Source organism: Sceloporus occidentalis, unplaced genomic scaffold (genome assembly GCF_023333645.1).
Source record: "Sceloporus occidentalis isolate IW3139 unplaced genomic scaffold, rSceOcc1.0.p SCAF_8, whole genome shotgun sequence".
Lineage (NCBI taxonomy): Eukaryota > Metazoa > Chordata > Lepidosauria > Squamata > Phrynosomatidae > Sceloporus > Sceloporus occidentalis.
This window is the reverse complement of record NW_028316988.1, coordinates 43,148,331-43,163,342: the sequence shown is the minus strand read 5'-3', so window position 1 is coordinate 43,163,342 and position 15,012 is coordinate 43,148,331. Positions and strand designations below refer to the sequence as shown.

Below are 15,012 nucleotides of genomic sequence, written 5' to 3'. Positions count from 1 at the left end.
GGAGCAGCCTGGCCCTGTCCTTTTGCATCAGTCACCGTTCTGGCCATGGGTCCCGATTCCTCCGAGGCAACCAACAAAGCCACAAGTCAAGTATTAGGAATGCAAACCTTCACTTTCATGTGAGATATTTCAAAGGTTTTTGCACATTTTGGAAGATAGTTTGCATTTGGGGCAAAAAGATAAAGCGCTCTGCAAACATTTCAGAGGCTTCCTGGCAGAGAAAACACGAGTCTTTATGGAAACGCAAGGTCTCCTGTGCACCAAGATCAAGACACCTTTCTCATTCAGACACCTTTCTAATAAATGCCCTCTAGGATGCGGAGGCATTTTCTCCATGCTTTCTATGGTCTAAAATAGCCCCGGGGGGGGGGGGGGGGCTAAAATGTGACAAAATGCCCCCAAGGGTTTCTCATCCTTGGAACTTTAATCTCTTAAATTGTTCCTCATTCTCTCAAGCAAGGATGAGAAACATGTGGCCCTCCAGATGTTTGTTCGGCTGCAACTCCCATCAGCCCTAGTCAGTAAAGCCAGTTAGGAAGGATGCTGGGAATCAGCACATATATCCCTGCTCCTGTTCTAGGGATGCACTCATGTTCCTTCCATTACTTCTTAGCAATCATTGCTTTGGTATCCATCCATGGTTGGATCCGTACAAATGCAATGCAGACGGAAGCAACAATCCATAGCCATCATTCTGATTCTGCTACACACCTTACAGGAAAACAGAGGTTTTATTTACACCGCTGTTGTAAACCTCTTTTCTTTGTATGGCTTATTTTGCTTTCCTCCAATAAATATGCTTTCAGTGCCATCGGTCATATTCCCAAGGCAGTTAATAACAACACAAGTGAAGCAATTAAAATATAAATGCAATATAAATGATATATTTATATCCATCTATCTATCTATCTATCTAGATACAGATATAGATATATATCATCATAAACTTTGTAGAGTATAACTCCCCCAAACCAGTCATCGACATCCAAATAGCAAATGCAAGAAGAGCGTTTGGACATTTTTATTACAGCTCCGTCAGCTGCTTCAATTCTCTTCTTGCTCCAGCATCCACAAAGTGACATTCCTAATTTAATATCACCGCTTGGTGCCTTGGGATCCTTGGGGTTACGGATTAATTCCAATACATATTTGTCATTGTTTGCAGCAGTCTCAAACACTCCATTTTACCCCTTCTGCCGTTCCTCGCTCCCCATCCTTACCCTTTTTCATCTACCGGGCTTTCAATTTAACAAGCGGCAGCAGGCGCCGGTGCAGCCGAAAAACCCAATCATTACACCTCCTTGGTTTGAAAAACAGAACCATTAGTTTTCCTTACAGATGGAAAGCAGCAGCTGCGAGCGGCTCTCGGGTCACAAAAGGAAATTCACAAAAAAACAATACTGGCACCTTGCCGGAATAATAATAATAATAATAATAATAATAATAATAATAATAATAATCCCTTTCCATAATTTGAGGTGAAGGAGAAAGGTTACATATTGCATTAAGGGTTTTTTTGCACTGGGACAGGATGAAGAACTGCAACACGGCACCAGACCCAATGGTGCAACATGGATTTACCCAGAGAACAGCCGCTTGCCAGTATCACAAAGGCTTTATTCCCCTTTGTGGATAGGTTTGCATGGATTCAGCCTATTTGTTCTGCTTTGATTGACGTCCCACAGACAACTAGGAGGCATCACACTTTCCTTGCATGGCTCTCTTGTTCAGTTCCTGCCAAATGTTTCTTGGATCTTCAGAAAGCTTGGGAAGCGTTTGGTGTATTTCTCCAATGAGGGTGAGCGGATCCTAGAAGGAAAGAGATAGAAAGTGAGATGTTTCCTCTTGGACCGCGGTTATTTGTAGACCTTTAATAATAAGCTTGTATGGTGCTGGTCAATGCAGCCACAATTCCTCAATACCAGGGATGGGTATCTGCACAGAGGCCAACTCGCCTACCTCTACATCTCCCGCCATGCCTCCAAATTCCTCTATCTCAGTGGTCCACAACCTTCCTAATGCCATGACCCTTTAATAAAGTTCCTCATGTTGTGGTGACCCCCAACCATAAAATTGTGGTGTCTCGATTCCTAAGACCATCGGAAATATGTGTGACCCAGTGAAAGGATCATTCGACCCCTAAAGGGGTTGCAACCCACAGATTGGGAACTGCTGTTCTATCTTCATTCAAGTCCCCCCCCCCCCCCCCAAAGTGGCAACCATAAGTAACTTCATGTGACTTCTTGTTATCATTTTGAGATGGCTGGCTTTAATTTCCATCGAGATGACTTCAATTTATGGTGACCCTATGAATGAGAGTCATCCAAGTCACCCTGTTACCAATGGCTCTTCAGATCTTGCAAATGCAGAGATATGGTTTCCTTGGCTGTCTCCATTTAACTTCTCCACTTCCAAACTGGGTAACTGACCTAACAAACCATTTCCACAAACCGAGTGCAACAAGCAAGTCTAAATAAGTTACTCTTTTGTTATATTACACTTGTGTTTCCCAAAGTAATACCCCGTCCAATACAAATATCCTTGTTTTACTTAAGGGCAATTTAATTTTTGGAGCCATCTTATTACAAAAACAACCCAGGTCTATATATCTGCAGCAAGAACATATGCCTCAAACTATTGTTACTTCTTTTGAAAGTAATTTTAAAACTAACCATTAAAAGAAATGAAAGCATAGTGGGTTTTTATTTTTTTTAAAGTGTTCTTAGAGGAAATCCTGAAACGCTTTCCAGTGTTACAGTTCTATATACATCCGTCTAGAAATAATCCTCATCCTCACCAATAATTAGTTTTGCAATGCACATCCATGGATTGCGCTCTTAAGGTCCAGAACACACTGCAGAAATAATCCAGTTTGAGACTACCTTAACTGCCTTGTCTCACTATTAGGAAATCCTGGGAATTGTAGTTTATTGTGGTACCAGGGCTCTCCGACGGAGAAGGTTAGATGTCCCAGTTCCCCAAATTCTCTAGCATTGAGCCAGGGCAGTGAAATTGGATTGTTTCCGAAGTGCATTTTGGACCTCACAAAAGCAAGAGCATGGTGCAGCTGGGCATCTCTCCGTTCTCTGCTTGAGACCTTTTGTGCCGCTATTGCCTTGGTTTCTTTGGAAGGCTGCGGTGGGAAAGGAATGACCCATAGTCGGAGATGCATAGTTCAATGCCCAAGGGAAGAGAATTAATTTGACGGGGAAGCAAAGTGCCCCGATGCCTCAGCTTCACTAAATAAACCACTCTGTAGTGGTGACCCTGGCTACAGTTGGCCCAGTATTCTCCAAGGGAGCATAATAAATCATTCACAACTCTCCGTCTGCATGGGGTTATTTTTGTATTCAAGCAGGCTGGCCTCCTTTGGAAGGAAACAAGCAACAGAAAGCCCACCCAATCAATATATATATATATTCCCAAAGTAAATGTTCTGAAATGGTTTGAAGAAATAACATTAGGGAAGGAGGCATTTCATGGAAGCATTTCTTCTGAAACTGTTGAGTCGATTTCATACTGAAATCACTGTTTGCATTCAGTCTTGCAACCAAAGGCAACGCATTACAGACACTCAGCTCAAGCAAAGGTTTGTGAATCCCTGGATCCCTAGATCTGGTAGTGAGGCCCAGCTAAGGGGTTTATCACACCGGGGCTATTTTCGGCATTAAAAAGAGATTAAAGCGCATTTAAAGCATCCTGCAAATAAGGTGGAAATGGTGAGTAATTGTGCAAACGATTATCACATGCAATTGCCCAAATAAAGTGATACCGGCAATGCATTGTCGCTGAAATCCCGAAAGTAAAAAGATGCAAGTCGGATGCTTCTTTGTGACCATTTTAAGGGCAGGTTTGGTGTGATGTCGCGTGAAATTGTTACATGTAATTACACAATTTTTTCTAGGATAGTCATGGGATAAACTCCCGATCCCCTTCGTGTGATCAACTCCTAAGACAGATCCACCGAATCAACTACCGAGTGTTAAAATTAATACTTATGAAAATCTCACTGATTCAATGGGGCTACTCTAACTGGGACTAGCAATTGGATTTAGAGCAGTGGTTCCCAACCTGTGGGTCGGGACCCCTTTGGGGGTCAAATGACCCTTTCATGGGGGTCGCCTAAGACCATTGGAAAGCACCTATTTAATTACAGTTATGAAGAAGCAATGAAAATAATTTCATGGGTTTGGGTCACCACAACATGAGGAACTGTATTAAGGGGTCACGGCATTAGGAAGGTTGGGAACCACTGATTTAGAGCAATACAGTCTGCAGAGTCATTTGGAAAGCTGCAAGGGTGTCTCTCGCTTACTCTGGTGTACATGTGTTCTTCCAGCTTCTCTTGGAGCAAAGCCCCTTCCATCAAGGCCTTTCTTCGTCTGAGAAAAGCAGATTTCGCCAACTCCGATCTCTTCTTGGTGCAATGGGGACACCGCGAGGGTTGATGTATTTCCATTTCCGCTAACTGAGGAGCAAAACAACAATTAACCAAGGTTTTGAACTGGATGACCAGAGTTCAAATCCCCATTCGGACATGAAAACCCAGCCTCATTCCCACGTACAGATAAATCAGTGTGCGATCTGAATCGATGGATCGATTTGACATCGGATCGTGATTTACACTACACTTGCCCTGATCACATTTTCTGTCATTGTCTGGCATCAAAATAACCCACTTGTTGTTCACATTCATGAATGAATTGATTCAAATGATTTGGCTACAGCCAGCCGAAGGGCGAATTTAAATCGATTCTGATCCGCTTCTGGTTCACGATTGCGTTCAATCGATTTGGTGAAAAAGATGTGGAAAAAATCAGCATCAAAAAGATGCAGGTTCAATGGGTCTGGCGCATGGCTCCCTTCACTGAATCGCTTCAGCGAATCAATTTAAGTGGGAACCAGGATCGTTTGAACTGGTTCAAACCAAATTGCGATCCAGTTTAAAGCGTTTTGGGAATCAGACCACATTGGATGTCCTTGGGCAAGTCACACTCTCTCAGCCTCAGAGGAAAGTGATGTCAAACCCCCTCTGAACAAACCTTGCTGAGAAAACCTGTAGTAGGCCTGCCCTTAAGTTGTCACAGGTCATAAACGCCTTGAAGGCACACAACAACAGCCATTCAGTATTTGCCATGTCCTCCTTTAGTACCTGTTTCATAGTCTCCTTGATATTTCTCAGATGGAGTCTGTTCACTAACTGATCAGGGGCAAAGCAGTTCACATCGGACGTCAGAGGCTTTTCTGAAGTGCGCCTGTGCCTCTGATCGCGATGCTTGTTCCTCTTCTTTGGTGCCGAAGTTGGCGGATGACAGATCCGGTTAATCTTGGTGGCGCAAAAAGACCGGAGAGCACCCAGTCCTTCCTCAGATCCCTCAGGAATCCGTGTCGGTGCTGCACCTGCCAGACAAAAAACATCAATTACTATTTGAAGGGCAGGAAGAGCAGCATCCGCTTCCCATCTGTGCAGCTTGTTATTTGGAGATTAGTATTCTCAAAGCGTGAGAGCTTTCGGCGCTCGCTATGATCAAGGACTAAACATATGGCCCTCTACGCAGGGAGATAGATGACGACCAAATCAGAAAAGGTATGGCAACCAAAGGGGGAAAGATATGTGTTTCGGAAGACCCACAAAACGCCTGACGCTGGAGAAGAGCTTGCGATGATTAAGAGAAAATGGAAATGCCGTAAATGCAAGTGACACAGAGATTACTCTTAATGCAAGACAGTAATTTGAATGCTTTCGGATAATTGCCTAATTAACTCTATTTAAGCAGAAATTACATTACAGGAAAGCAAAACTCATGAAAATGTCAGAAGGATAAACTCCAGATTGTCTTGGTCTAGGATGCCATTAATAAGGACTCGGTTAAACAACATTCAGGGGTAGCTGCGTTGGCCATTTAACAAATACAAACAAAAACCCATCAGTGATGCCTTTCTTGGCCAAGCAAAATGCACAATATACGTTTTGCAAGCTTTCGGTGCCTGATGGAGAAGCCCATGGAGCTCCAAAAGCTTGCAACAAGTACCATATATACCCCAACACTTGCCCTCAACTTATATATAAGTCGACCTCATATATAAATTGAGGGCAAGTGTTGGGGCCAAACTTATGGATTTTGACATGACCTGTGGCTAAACTGAGGGCAAAACTTAGGGGCATGTAATGAATGATGTAAATGATGAAGGAAAGGAAAACGACGGCAAAGAACTTACTAGATCCCAGCAGGTACAACTATTTGTGCACTTACTAAAGGCTGGTTGGATGACAGAGTAGAAGGGGGGGTCAGTGTTTCCAGGGCAGATTAAACTCTTGCCTTTCACCATATATATATATATATATATATATATATATATGCATGCGTTAAAATACAGTACTTACGTTGACCCATGGATAAGTCAACTCAGGTTTTTTGGGTCAATTTTTTAACCTAAATTTCTAGACCTATACATGAATATATACAGTATATTGTGCATTTTAGTTGGCCAATAAAGGTATCAGTGATGGTTAAACAAAGTGATTCTTAGGAAAGACACACCAATCCAGCAAAACATGTGCAAAGCAATTGGGGGCTATGTGTGTATAGACACTCTGGATTTGCCCAAATCCTTGCAAATATCTCACCAAGGGATGAAGAGATAACTAAATCTAGTCCCTCTTTTCTTTCTCATAAAGAAGTGCTGCACATGCGCTCAGCCCTAGCTATAGAAATCAGCCAGGAAAATACAAGCAAAGCATTAGCAACTCCCCATACAACTAGGGAGACAGCAGAGAAGCTTGCATTCCTCAAACATGGAGTAGCTTCTGTTTCTCCAGTTCTAATATTGTCAGACATTCAACCTAAAGACAGCTCAGGACTTAACTGAGTTGTTGTGCTAGGAAACTGCGCGGCATTTTAATTAAGTCCTCTGGGTGTGCGTCTTGAGAATGCAAAAATAGAACCAAACATCAAATGTCCAAAAACAAGTTGAAACAGCATCACAACAACAATCGAGTGAAAAGGGAAGGGGCCAAGATGCAAAGAAAGCAATACAATGCAGTGGGGCCTTAGGGTGCGGTTCCAGGATAATAAAATCAGTGGCTGCTCAAGTCCTATTAAATACAATGACACAGTAAAATGGTGCCCCTTATATAAAATGGCAAAATCAAGGTTTGCTGTTTGGAATTTGTACATTTTTGCCAGTATTTTCAAACCGTGGATGCTTGAATCCATAAATAAAAAAATCTGTGGATACAGATAAAAGGAGATCTTCTTCTCCTTATAGGAGAAAGACTACGGCGAAGCATATGATATAACTACGTGTCATTTGCGCCCACCTGAATGCGCTCAAGGCAACGCACATCAACAAATTTATTTGATTAAAACAAGAAATTGGTTGTACAACGAACACAGTCAGTGCATTCCCCTATGGATGTTGTGGTTCAGCTACACAGCTGGCCATTTTGCATCTGCTGATATAAGAGATGCATGCCCTACAAGAAGATCCATGGTGCTCAGTGCAAAGCTATGCACATGAGTGAGCTTAACAGTTCCTCTTTAAAATGCCTTCACTTCCCGATCCATATTTGGACTAGATATGCCTGAATGCGCACTTGCTGCCTAGGGTAATGCCCTTAAATGTCACAGCGTGTCTCTCTCTGTGAGGAACCCACCTGCCAGCGGTGATGATTACTCCAGAGCCAATGACGCATGGTTGCTTCCAATGAAGTCATGGGCACGATACACCCCAAGTGGACTTTCAGGAACTGTAATTTGTTGTGGCACCAGAATGGCGCACTGGTGCCATAACAAACGACAATCCCCAAAATTCCATAGCATTGATTCATGGCAGTTAAAGTGGTGTCAAACTAGATTACTTCTGTAGGCGGATGCTGCCTAGGATGGGGAAACTCTTTCAGCTGGATGAGCCAATTCAGTTACAGAGAGCTGAATATGCGGGGGGCATATTTCAGCTGTGGGGATCTTGAAAATGCAAAGGAGTGGGGATCCAATAGCAAACAACCAAGTTTAAGGAAAGGCATTTCAATCGCTCAGGACAGGACAAAGGTGTACTAAACAATAGTGTCATGGAGAAGCCCCAGAGACCCTAAAAGACCCAATGCTGGCTGGCTGGGATGTAGGATAGACATAGGAAAATATCCAGAGAACAGTCAGAAATGGGGGAAGGAAAAAGGCACGACGGAGTACATTGAACACTCCACACTGCAGAGCATTTCCATAGATATTACAAACCACTCCGGTTTAATTGAAGGGGTTTGTCAGCAAGATTTTATTCCCCCGTTTGATTCAGGAGCCTGAGTGAGGGACTTCAAACATGCCTTTTTTGAGGGTGCCTCAATAGCCAAGTCAGGTTTGGCACTATTACAGTAAAGTTGGATTATAGCTTTTTTGCAGCATCACCTGCAAAAAGTAATCCTTCAAACGGACAAATTGTTACATCTTCCTAAGCTTACAGAGCGGGCCTTAATTATCCTGCAGCTAATCTTCAATTATGCATAAAAACGATTAAACAGTTATTCCGATCCCTTTTCCAAGTAGATAAAACAAATTGTGAGAGGCTCCCATAGCTGCGGACTCCGGCGTTTTATTAAATTCAAAGAGATAACGGTTTTTTGGACTTCGGAACATAAAAGCAGCCGCGGTTATTTCATGCAGGTTATTGTTCTGCCTTCGGAGAGGCAGCCTGAAGACACTGCTGGGATGGTTAAGGATATATTGCTTGACCCAAATATAGCACTTAATATAGAGCATCTGCCAGGGGCTCAGGAAAGGAGAAATCAGAGGCAGGGTGCTCTTACGTTTCTGACAAAGGATCTCAATAGGATGGTTTGCATGACCAAAAGCACTTCCGTAAAGATCCTAATGGGTTAAAAGTAAGGGTTTTGTTCTCTGGCCAGAAGCAGAACCCAGAAAGAAATGGTTTTAGTGGACAGAGGCTGGCATATTATTAGTGACACATGTCTCTGTGTTGCGTGACTTCAAGTCTTTTCTGACTTATGGCGATCCTAAGGCGAGCCTGTTATGGGGTTTTCTTGGCAGGATTTGTCCAGAGGAGGTTTGTCATTGCTTTCCCCTGAGGCTAAGAGCACTGACTTACCCAAAATCATCCAGTGGGTCATATATTAGCCCTCTGTATCCACAGATTTGTTGTCCATGGATTCAAGTATCCATGGCTTGAAATTATGCAATGTCTGTGTGTGTATTCCAAAAAGCAAACCTTTTGCCATTTTATATCTCTACAACAACCAGCTCTGCTGTCTTCGCTCAATGAAAAAAACCCATTTGCTCAGTATTAGCACTGAAGTTTTGTTGTTGTTGTTGTGCACCTTCAAGTCATTTCCAACTTATGGCCAACCTAAGGCGATCCTATCCTAGGGTTGTCTTGGCAAGATTTGTTCAAAGGGGGTTTACCATTGCTTTCCCCTGAGGCTGAGGGCATTGACTTACCCAAGATCACCCAGTGAGTTTCATGGCTGAGCTGGGAATCGAACCTTGGTCTCCAGAGCTGTAGTGCAATGTTCAATCCACTACACCACATATATACATCTAAGTTTCACTTATGTCCTTTTGGGGACACTGCAAAGGATGGCCTTGTCTTCTTCTTTCTGCAGCACCCAAAGCCCCCATAGCCCCCAACTGAAGGAAGAGACTCTGAAACCCACCATCATCACCACCATTCTCTGTTTCATGGGGAAGAAGCCATATTGCAAAAGCATCCCCTAGCCAGACACAAAATGATGACATCAGTACTAAGATCCATTGGGGTCCTCCAGACATCTCTGCACTGCTGTGATCATTTTGCATCTGGCTACGAGGCCACACTTCTGCAATCCTATGTGTTCCCCATGAAGCTGGGGATGGCTTCATAGTCAGGGGCTTGAGAGGCAGTCAGCCCAGGGTAGGTCTGAATGTGGACCCTCTACACTGAGCCAAAGAGGACTGGAACTGAAGTATATTCCATGCAACCTATTCCAGTCGGTGAACCAAGCTGCCATCTTTGCTATCCTTCAATCAGCTTCTTCTCTGGTTTCTTACAATCATGGAAGGAGAAAGACAATTCTAGACTTTGCTGGAAGCCCTGCAAGAACTAGTGTGCATACACCTGGGAAGCACTCTGATGCTATGGCAACCAAATGCAAAAAATCATCGGCAACCAAAAGAGAGGAAGGTCACATTGTACCATACAAAAGCCACCTCTCTTGAGGCAGTTGAGTCAAGGGCCAAAGACAAAGAAAACCTGCAAAGGCAAGACCAGAAAAAATAAACAGATAAGCTCACCTTCTCTGGTGAGATCATGCTTTACAATGAGTTATCGCTCCGAATCTATTACTATTACTATTAATATTACTATTACTATTAGAGAATTTTTAGGATCAAAGTAGAAATATACAAGGGGCCAAAGATCCCAAGTTATCAAGGAACACAGCTTCAATATGGGGCCATTCCATCCCATCGACTGGACTTAAGGATTGCAGGGTATGGGGCATTCCAGGTGACAGTTCCTTGACTTAGTATCAGGGATGGTTTCTCCACGTGATCATTATACTCTATAGCCACAGGTTGCTGCACAGATCTTTACACAAGCATCCATTCCCACAACCATAAGTACTAGCTTACAATCGACAATAAATATGAGCTCACCATTAGGTGGTTCAACAGCAGATCCGGCTACTGCAGCAGTGGTTCTGTTGGTGTTCAGAAGACTGATCCATCTGCTAGTTAAATGCTCCTCTGCCGCTGTCAGACCCAAAAATTCTGCCTTTTGTATTACTTTTAAAAAAGAGGAAGGGGTTGTATGAATGCAGTATTGAGAAAGCATTAATGCCTGTATATGAGTCTCTTGGGTCTCTAAGCTCTTAAGGAGAGGGCCTTCTCTCTGTCTCACTACCTTCCCAGGCTCTTTGGTGGATACAACAGAGAGGACCTTCTCGGAGTTGCTCCCAGACTTTGGGACTCCCTCCATAGGAAGGCTGTCTTCTTATCTCCTTCAACCAGTGAGTAAAAACTTTCCTATTCCAGCAACTGACTGTGATGGGTTTTTAATGGTGCACGGTGCTGTTTTGTTATTACTTTGTTGACTTATGTTTGAGTGTTTGTGTGTGCACAAGAGACACTATATGGTTTTTAATCACTATTAGTTTTTCATCTGCACTGGTTTGAATAATATTGAGCCATTTGGGGGGAAATAACAATGTCATCTGAATTTGCCTTTGTAAGTGGCATGATGGTACATGGCTCCAAATGAACAGATGTCAATGAAGGACACCTGAAAGCCAAGTCTGGTCTACCAACTGCATTAGTGCACCCCTTACATTCAGGTGGAGTCCCTGAGTGACGCTGTCTACCCTTAAAGATACAGAGGCTGTACAGATCGGCCATTAAGGTCTGTCTGGGGACAGAGTCGGGATGTGGTGTCCACACAACGCACACCCCGACTCTGCCTCCAGGTTGGCGTGGCGCCATGCACCACACAGAGGGTGGCATCATGGCACTCCTCTGGCGCTGCATCAAGGCCAGTGGCTATGGTGCCCTTTCCATGGCACAGAAAGAAGCCGCTTTTTGTGGCTCCTTTGCGCCACGGAAGGGCAAAATCGGGGCCGTGGCATGTGGTTGTTGTGGCCCCTATCTAGCACTAAAAGGGGTGGCCTATACAGCCCCTAAGCATGCGGACCCAAGACAAAGTTCCAGTAAATACTATGGAAGCTATTTCCAATCAAACATGAATAGGATGAGCAACAATCCTTGGCACTCTTCCATGAGAGTTAAGCTTCACTGAACTTTTTAGGGCACAATGTCAGAATTAACCTTACAATTGCATTTTAGCATAGGATCCCTAAAATGGGGCAAAGAGCTTACACTTTGTAAACGGCTTAGTACATCGGTAAGCGGGGTAGAAAGGTACTTGCTATTGCCATTGCTATTGTTAGCCAGTTCAGTACTGACACTTACCCAGAATAGCTGCCAACTCTTGGCCTGCGCCAATCTCCCCATTGCTATGACAGATGGGGACGCAGCCACTCTCAGCCTGGGCTGAACAGTTTGGCTCTGCGATACGAACTAAGAGTGGGCTTATGTGAGAAAAATCTGCGCAGAGCCTTCCTCGCCGTCTTTGATCAAGCCATTATTAATGCACTGGTGTGAAGGGATACCACAAAAGACAGAAGCTGCTGTGGGTGCAGGATCTGTCATTTGATTCTTATATTAGTTGCCTCCTACAGTCTTACTTTCTCCCACGTGGCAACTGCCAAAGCTCAAGAGCATCAGTTGCCCACAGCTGTCAGCCAGCAAAAGGGTGCTAGGGATCATCTGCACTTAGTCACAGCACGACCTCTCAAAACCCACGAAGGGTAGAAACAACCATTTGCCCCTCCAGACCCATCAAGTGGGTGGGTTGGTGGTGCAGGACAATTTATAGTGATATACATGGCAACCCTGCCCTGACTGGGGGTGCTTTGGAGAGCACACTTTCACTTTAAAACAGGGCGCACACTATCCACACATATTGTTTTAAACTACAGGTCGGGTCTCTCTTATTCAAAATGCTTGGGACTAGAAGTGTTTGGGATTTTTTAAAATTTTGGAATACAGTTGGCCCTCCGTTTTCATGGGGGATCTATTCCGGACCCCCTGCAAAAACGGGGACTTGTGCATATTCAAGCCACATAGGCTTGAAAGGGGCGCGTCCCTGTGTGCATGGACTGTGTGCGCACGCGCCATTGAAAATAGCAGAGGTTGCCCCTCTGCAGATATTCAAGGTCGTGGATCTCAGACCACGAATTAGGAGGGGCGACTGTGCCTGTATTTGCAATGCAATGTGAAGAGGCCCAAGCCTAAATACAAAGTGCATTTACGTATCATATACACCTTATGCACATGGACTGAAGGTGGTTTTATACAACATTTTAAAAATAATTTTGTGCATGAAGCAAAGCTGGTGTGCACTGAACCATCAGAAAGCAAAGGTGTCACTATCTTGGACACCAATGGAAATAAGTTTTGGTTTCTGGAATATTTCCGATTTCGGAATTCCAGATAAGGGAGACTCAACCTGTAGAAGGAAAACCCATGGAAAGATCTAATGCTTCATAAATTTTCCATGGAGCACATGTGGCTTCTTTTGGGTATCTTTGCAGCTCCTATGGACCTATGCTGCCAGAGGCTTTGCTGTGGTAGGAAATGGTTGCTTCCCTTTAAAATTTGGCCTTGCAGAGACAAAAGCAGTAAGAATAATACCAGTAATACCACTTTCCAGAGTTTACATTGAGTTTGCAAGACCTGAGCAGAGCAATTCATAACCAGTGCTCCTTGTGGCCTTTCATTCAGAAGGTCACCGTAAATTGGAGCAGACTTGATGGTAAATCATAATAACATTGTTCATGTTTCAGCTACCTCTGCTATATCACAACCTACACTTGTCCCCCTCCTACCTAATACATCATGCTTTTCATGTTGCAATGTTACCCTGCTTGTATCAGACACTCTGGCACATTTAGAGGATTTTGTTATTTCACACAAAATTCATGCAGTTTTCTTTTCTTTCTGCCGCCTTTTGTGTTTTTGCTGATCTAAGCCTCTTCCCGATAATTGTAAGGTTTCACAAAGACATGGACAAAATGTACAGGGAGCCGAACACACCTTTGTCATTTGGATTCAATGACTGCCATGTGCTTTCAGACAGATCCGACTCAGCAGGCCATTTCGAGTCCTCTCCGGAGGAATAAGACACAAATGGGTCATTGTCATAGTCCCTGCAGGTTTCTTCTTCACTGAAGGATGTGAATGTATCATCTGAATAGTCTGGAACAGAGTTGCTCTGGTTCCAGCTCAGCTCCATCTGCTCTTGTAGATAAGTCCAAGGGGCCGTCGGTCCATTTGGTCACCGCAGGCTTCACCTAAAAATAACAACGGCAAAATTAATTATAATTAATTACCGCAGGGGTTTGGTCCAGGATCCCCCATGGATAACAAAATCCGTGGATGCTCCAGTCCCATTGAATTACAAGGGCATAGCAAAATAGTGTCCCTTATATAAAAGGGCAAAATCAAGGGTCCAAAACACACCGCAGAAATAATCCAGTTTGAGACCACTTTAACTGCTCTGGCTCAGTGCTAGGGAATCCTGGGAACTGTAGTTTTGTGAGACGTTGAGCCTTCTCTGTAGGAAAGCTCTGGGGCCACAATAGACTACAATTCCCAGGATTCCCTAACTCTGAGCCAGGGCAGTTAAAGATCCAGGGTGCATCTCAGCACTGTAGGAACAATCCAGTTTGACATCACTTCAACTGCCATGTGGCAGCCTGGGATTTGCATTTTGTTGTGGCTCCAGATCTCTCTGATAAAGGCTAAATAGTTCACAAAACTGCATTGCTTCATTGCACAGCAGCTAAAACGGTGCCAAACTGGATTATCCCTGCAGTGCGGACGCAGCCAAAGATGCTTTCCCCCATTGCCATTCCAAAGTGCAAGGCGTTCATCCTTCCTTTTCTTTTTTCCCTTCCCTCACCGATGAGCTTCTTACCTAAACCCAGCTGGCGTTCATTATCTAAACCCGGCTGGAATTCAAAACAACTCTAGCCTGGCTTTGTTTCGTCCCGCAGGCCGTTTGCGTTGCCATGGCACCGGCCGAACCATGACAGGAGTCGCTTCCATTACGTTCCTCCCTCCCCTGGATCATGTTGCCAACGCACTCAGGTTCCGCTTGGCAGTCCTTCTCTAACTCAGCAGTTCTCCCTTTCCTTCGGGTGACAACCCTCGCACTTTGCAACACCTGTTTCTTGATATTAGGTCTACTGTTCTACTGCAAATTCAAAACAACCAATCTCAGACCCCATTCCCACTGGGCTATAAAGCGAATCAAGAATTGGATTATAGGGACATCATTCCCATTTGAACTTGCGTCCGATCCTAGTTTAAGGAAAATCGTTCCCATTTGAATCCGCGTCCAATTTTCTCTAACAAAAACCCGAATCAGCTGTGGATAACCTGGGTTATCCTGACACCACTTTTA

The 15,012-nt window shown here is 44.0% G+C and overlaps 1 protein-coding gene across 1 annotated transcript; it reads right to left on the bottom strand.

The window, feature by feature from the left end:
- Positions 1–951: 951 nt before the first annotated feature.
- CUNH8orf48 (chromosome unknown C8orf48 homolog) lies at positions 952–14,770 on the bottom strand. Its single transcript, XM_089537165.1, has 6 exons — positions 14,524–14,770; positions 13,641–13,897; positions 10,647–10,775; positions 5,153–5,400; positions 4,316–4,468; positions 952–1,809 (listed from the first exon to the last, which is right to left on the bottom strand). The coding sequence occupies exons 2-6, from the start codon at positions 13,837–13,839 to the stop codon at positions 1,690–1,692; spliced, it is 849 nt and encodes a 282-aa protein (XP_089393291.1). The 5' UTR covers positions 13,840–13,897; positions 14,524–14,770; the 3' UTR covers positions 952–1,689.
- Between the last annotated feature and the right edge of the window lie 242 nt (positions 14,771–15,012).

Excerpts from the sequence above, each read along its gene's own strand:
- CUNH8orf48 (XM_089537165.1), bottom strand. The coding sequence starts at position 13,839 with ATGGAGCTGAGCTGGAACCAGAGCAACTCTGTTCCAGACTATTCAGAT. Across the intron at positions 5,401-10,646 it reads TGCTGTTGAACCACCTAATG|GTGCAGCACCGACACGGATT; the intron begins GTGAGCTCATAT and ends TTTGTCTGGCAG. Across the intron at positions 4,469-5,152 it reads TCAAGGAGACTATGAAACAG|TTAGCGGAAATGGAAATACA; the intron begins GTACTAAAGGAG and ends TTTGCTCCTCAG.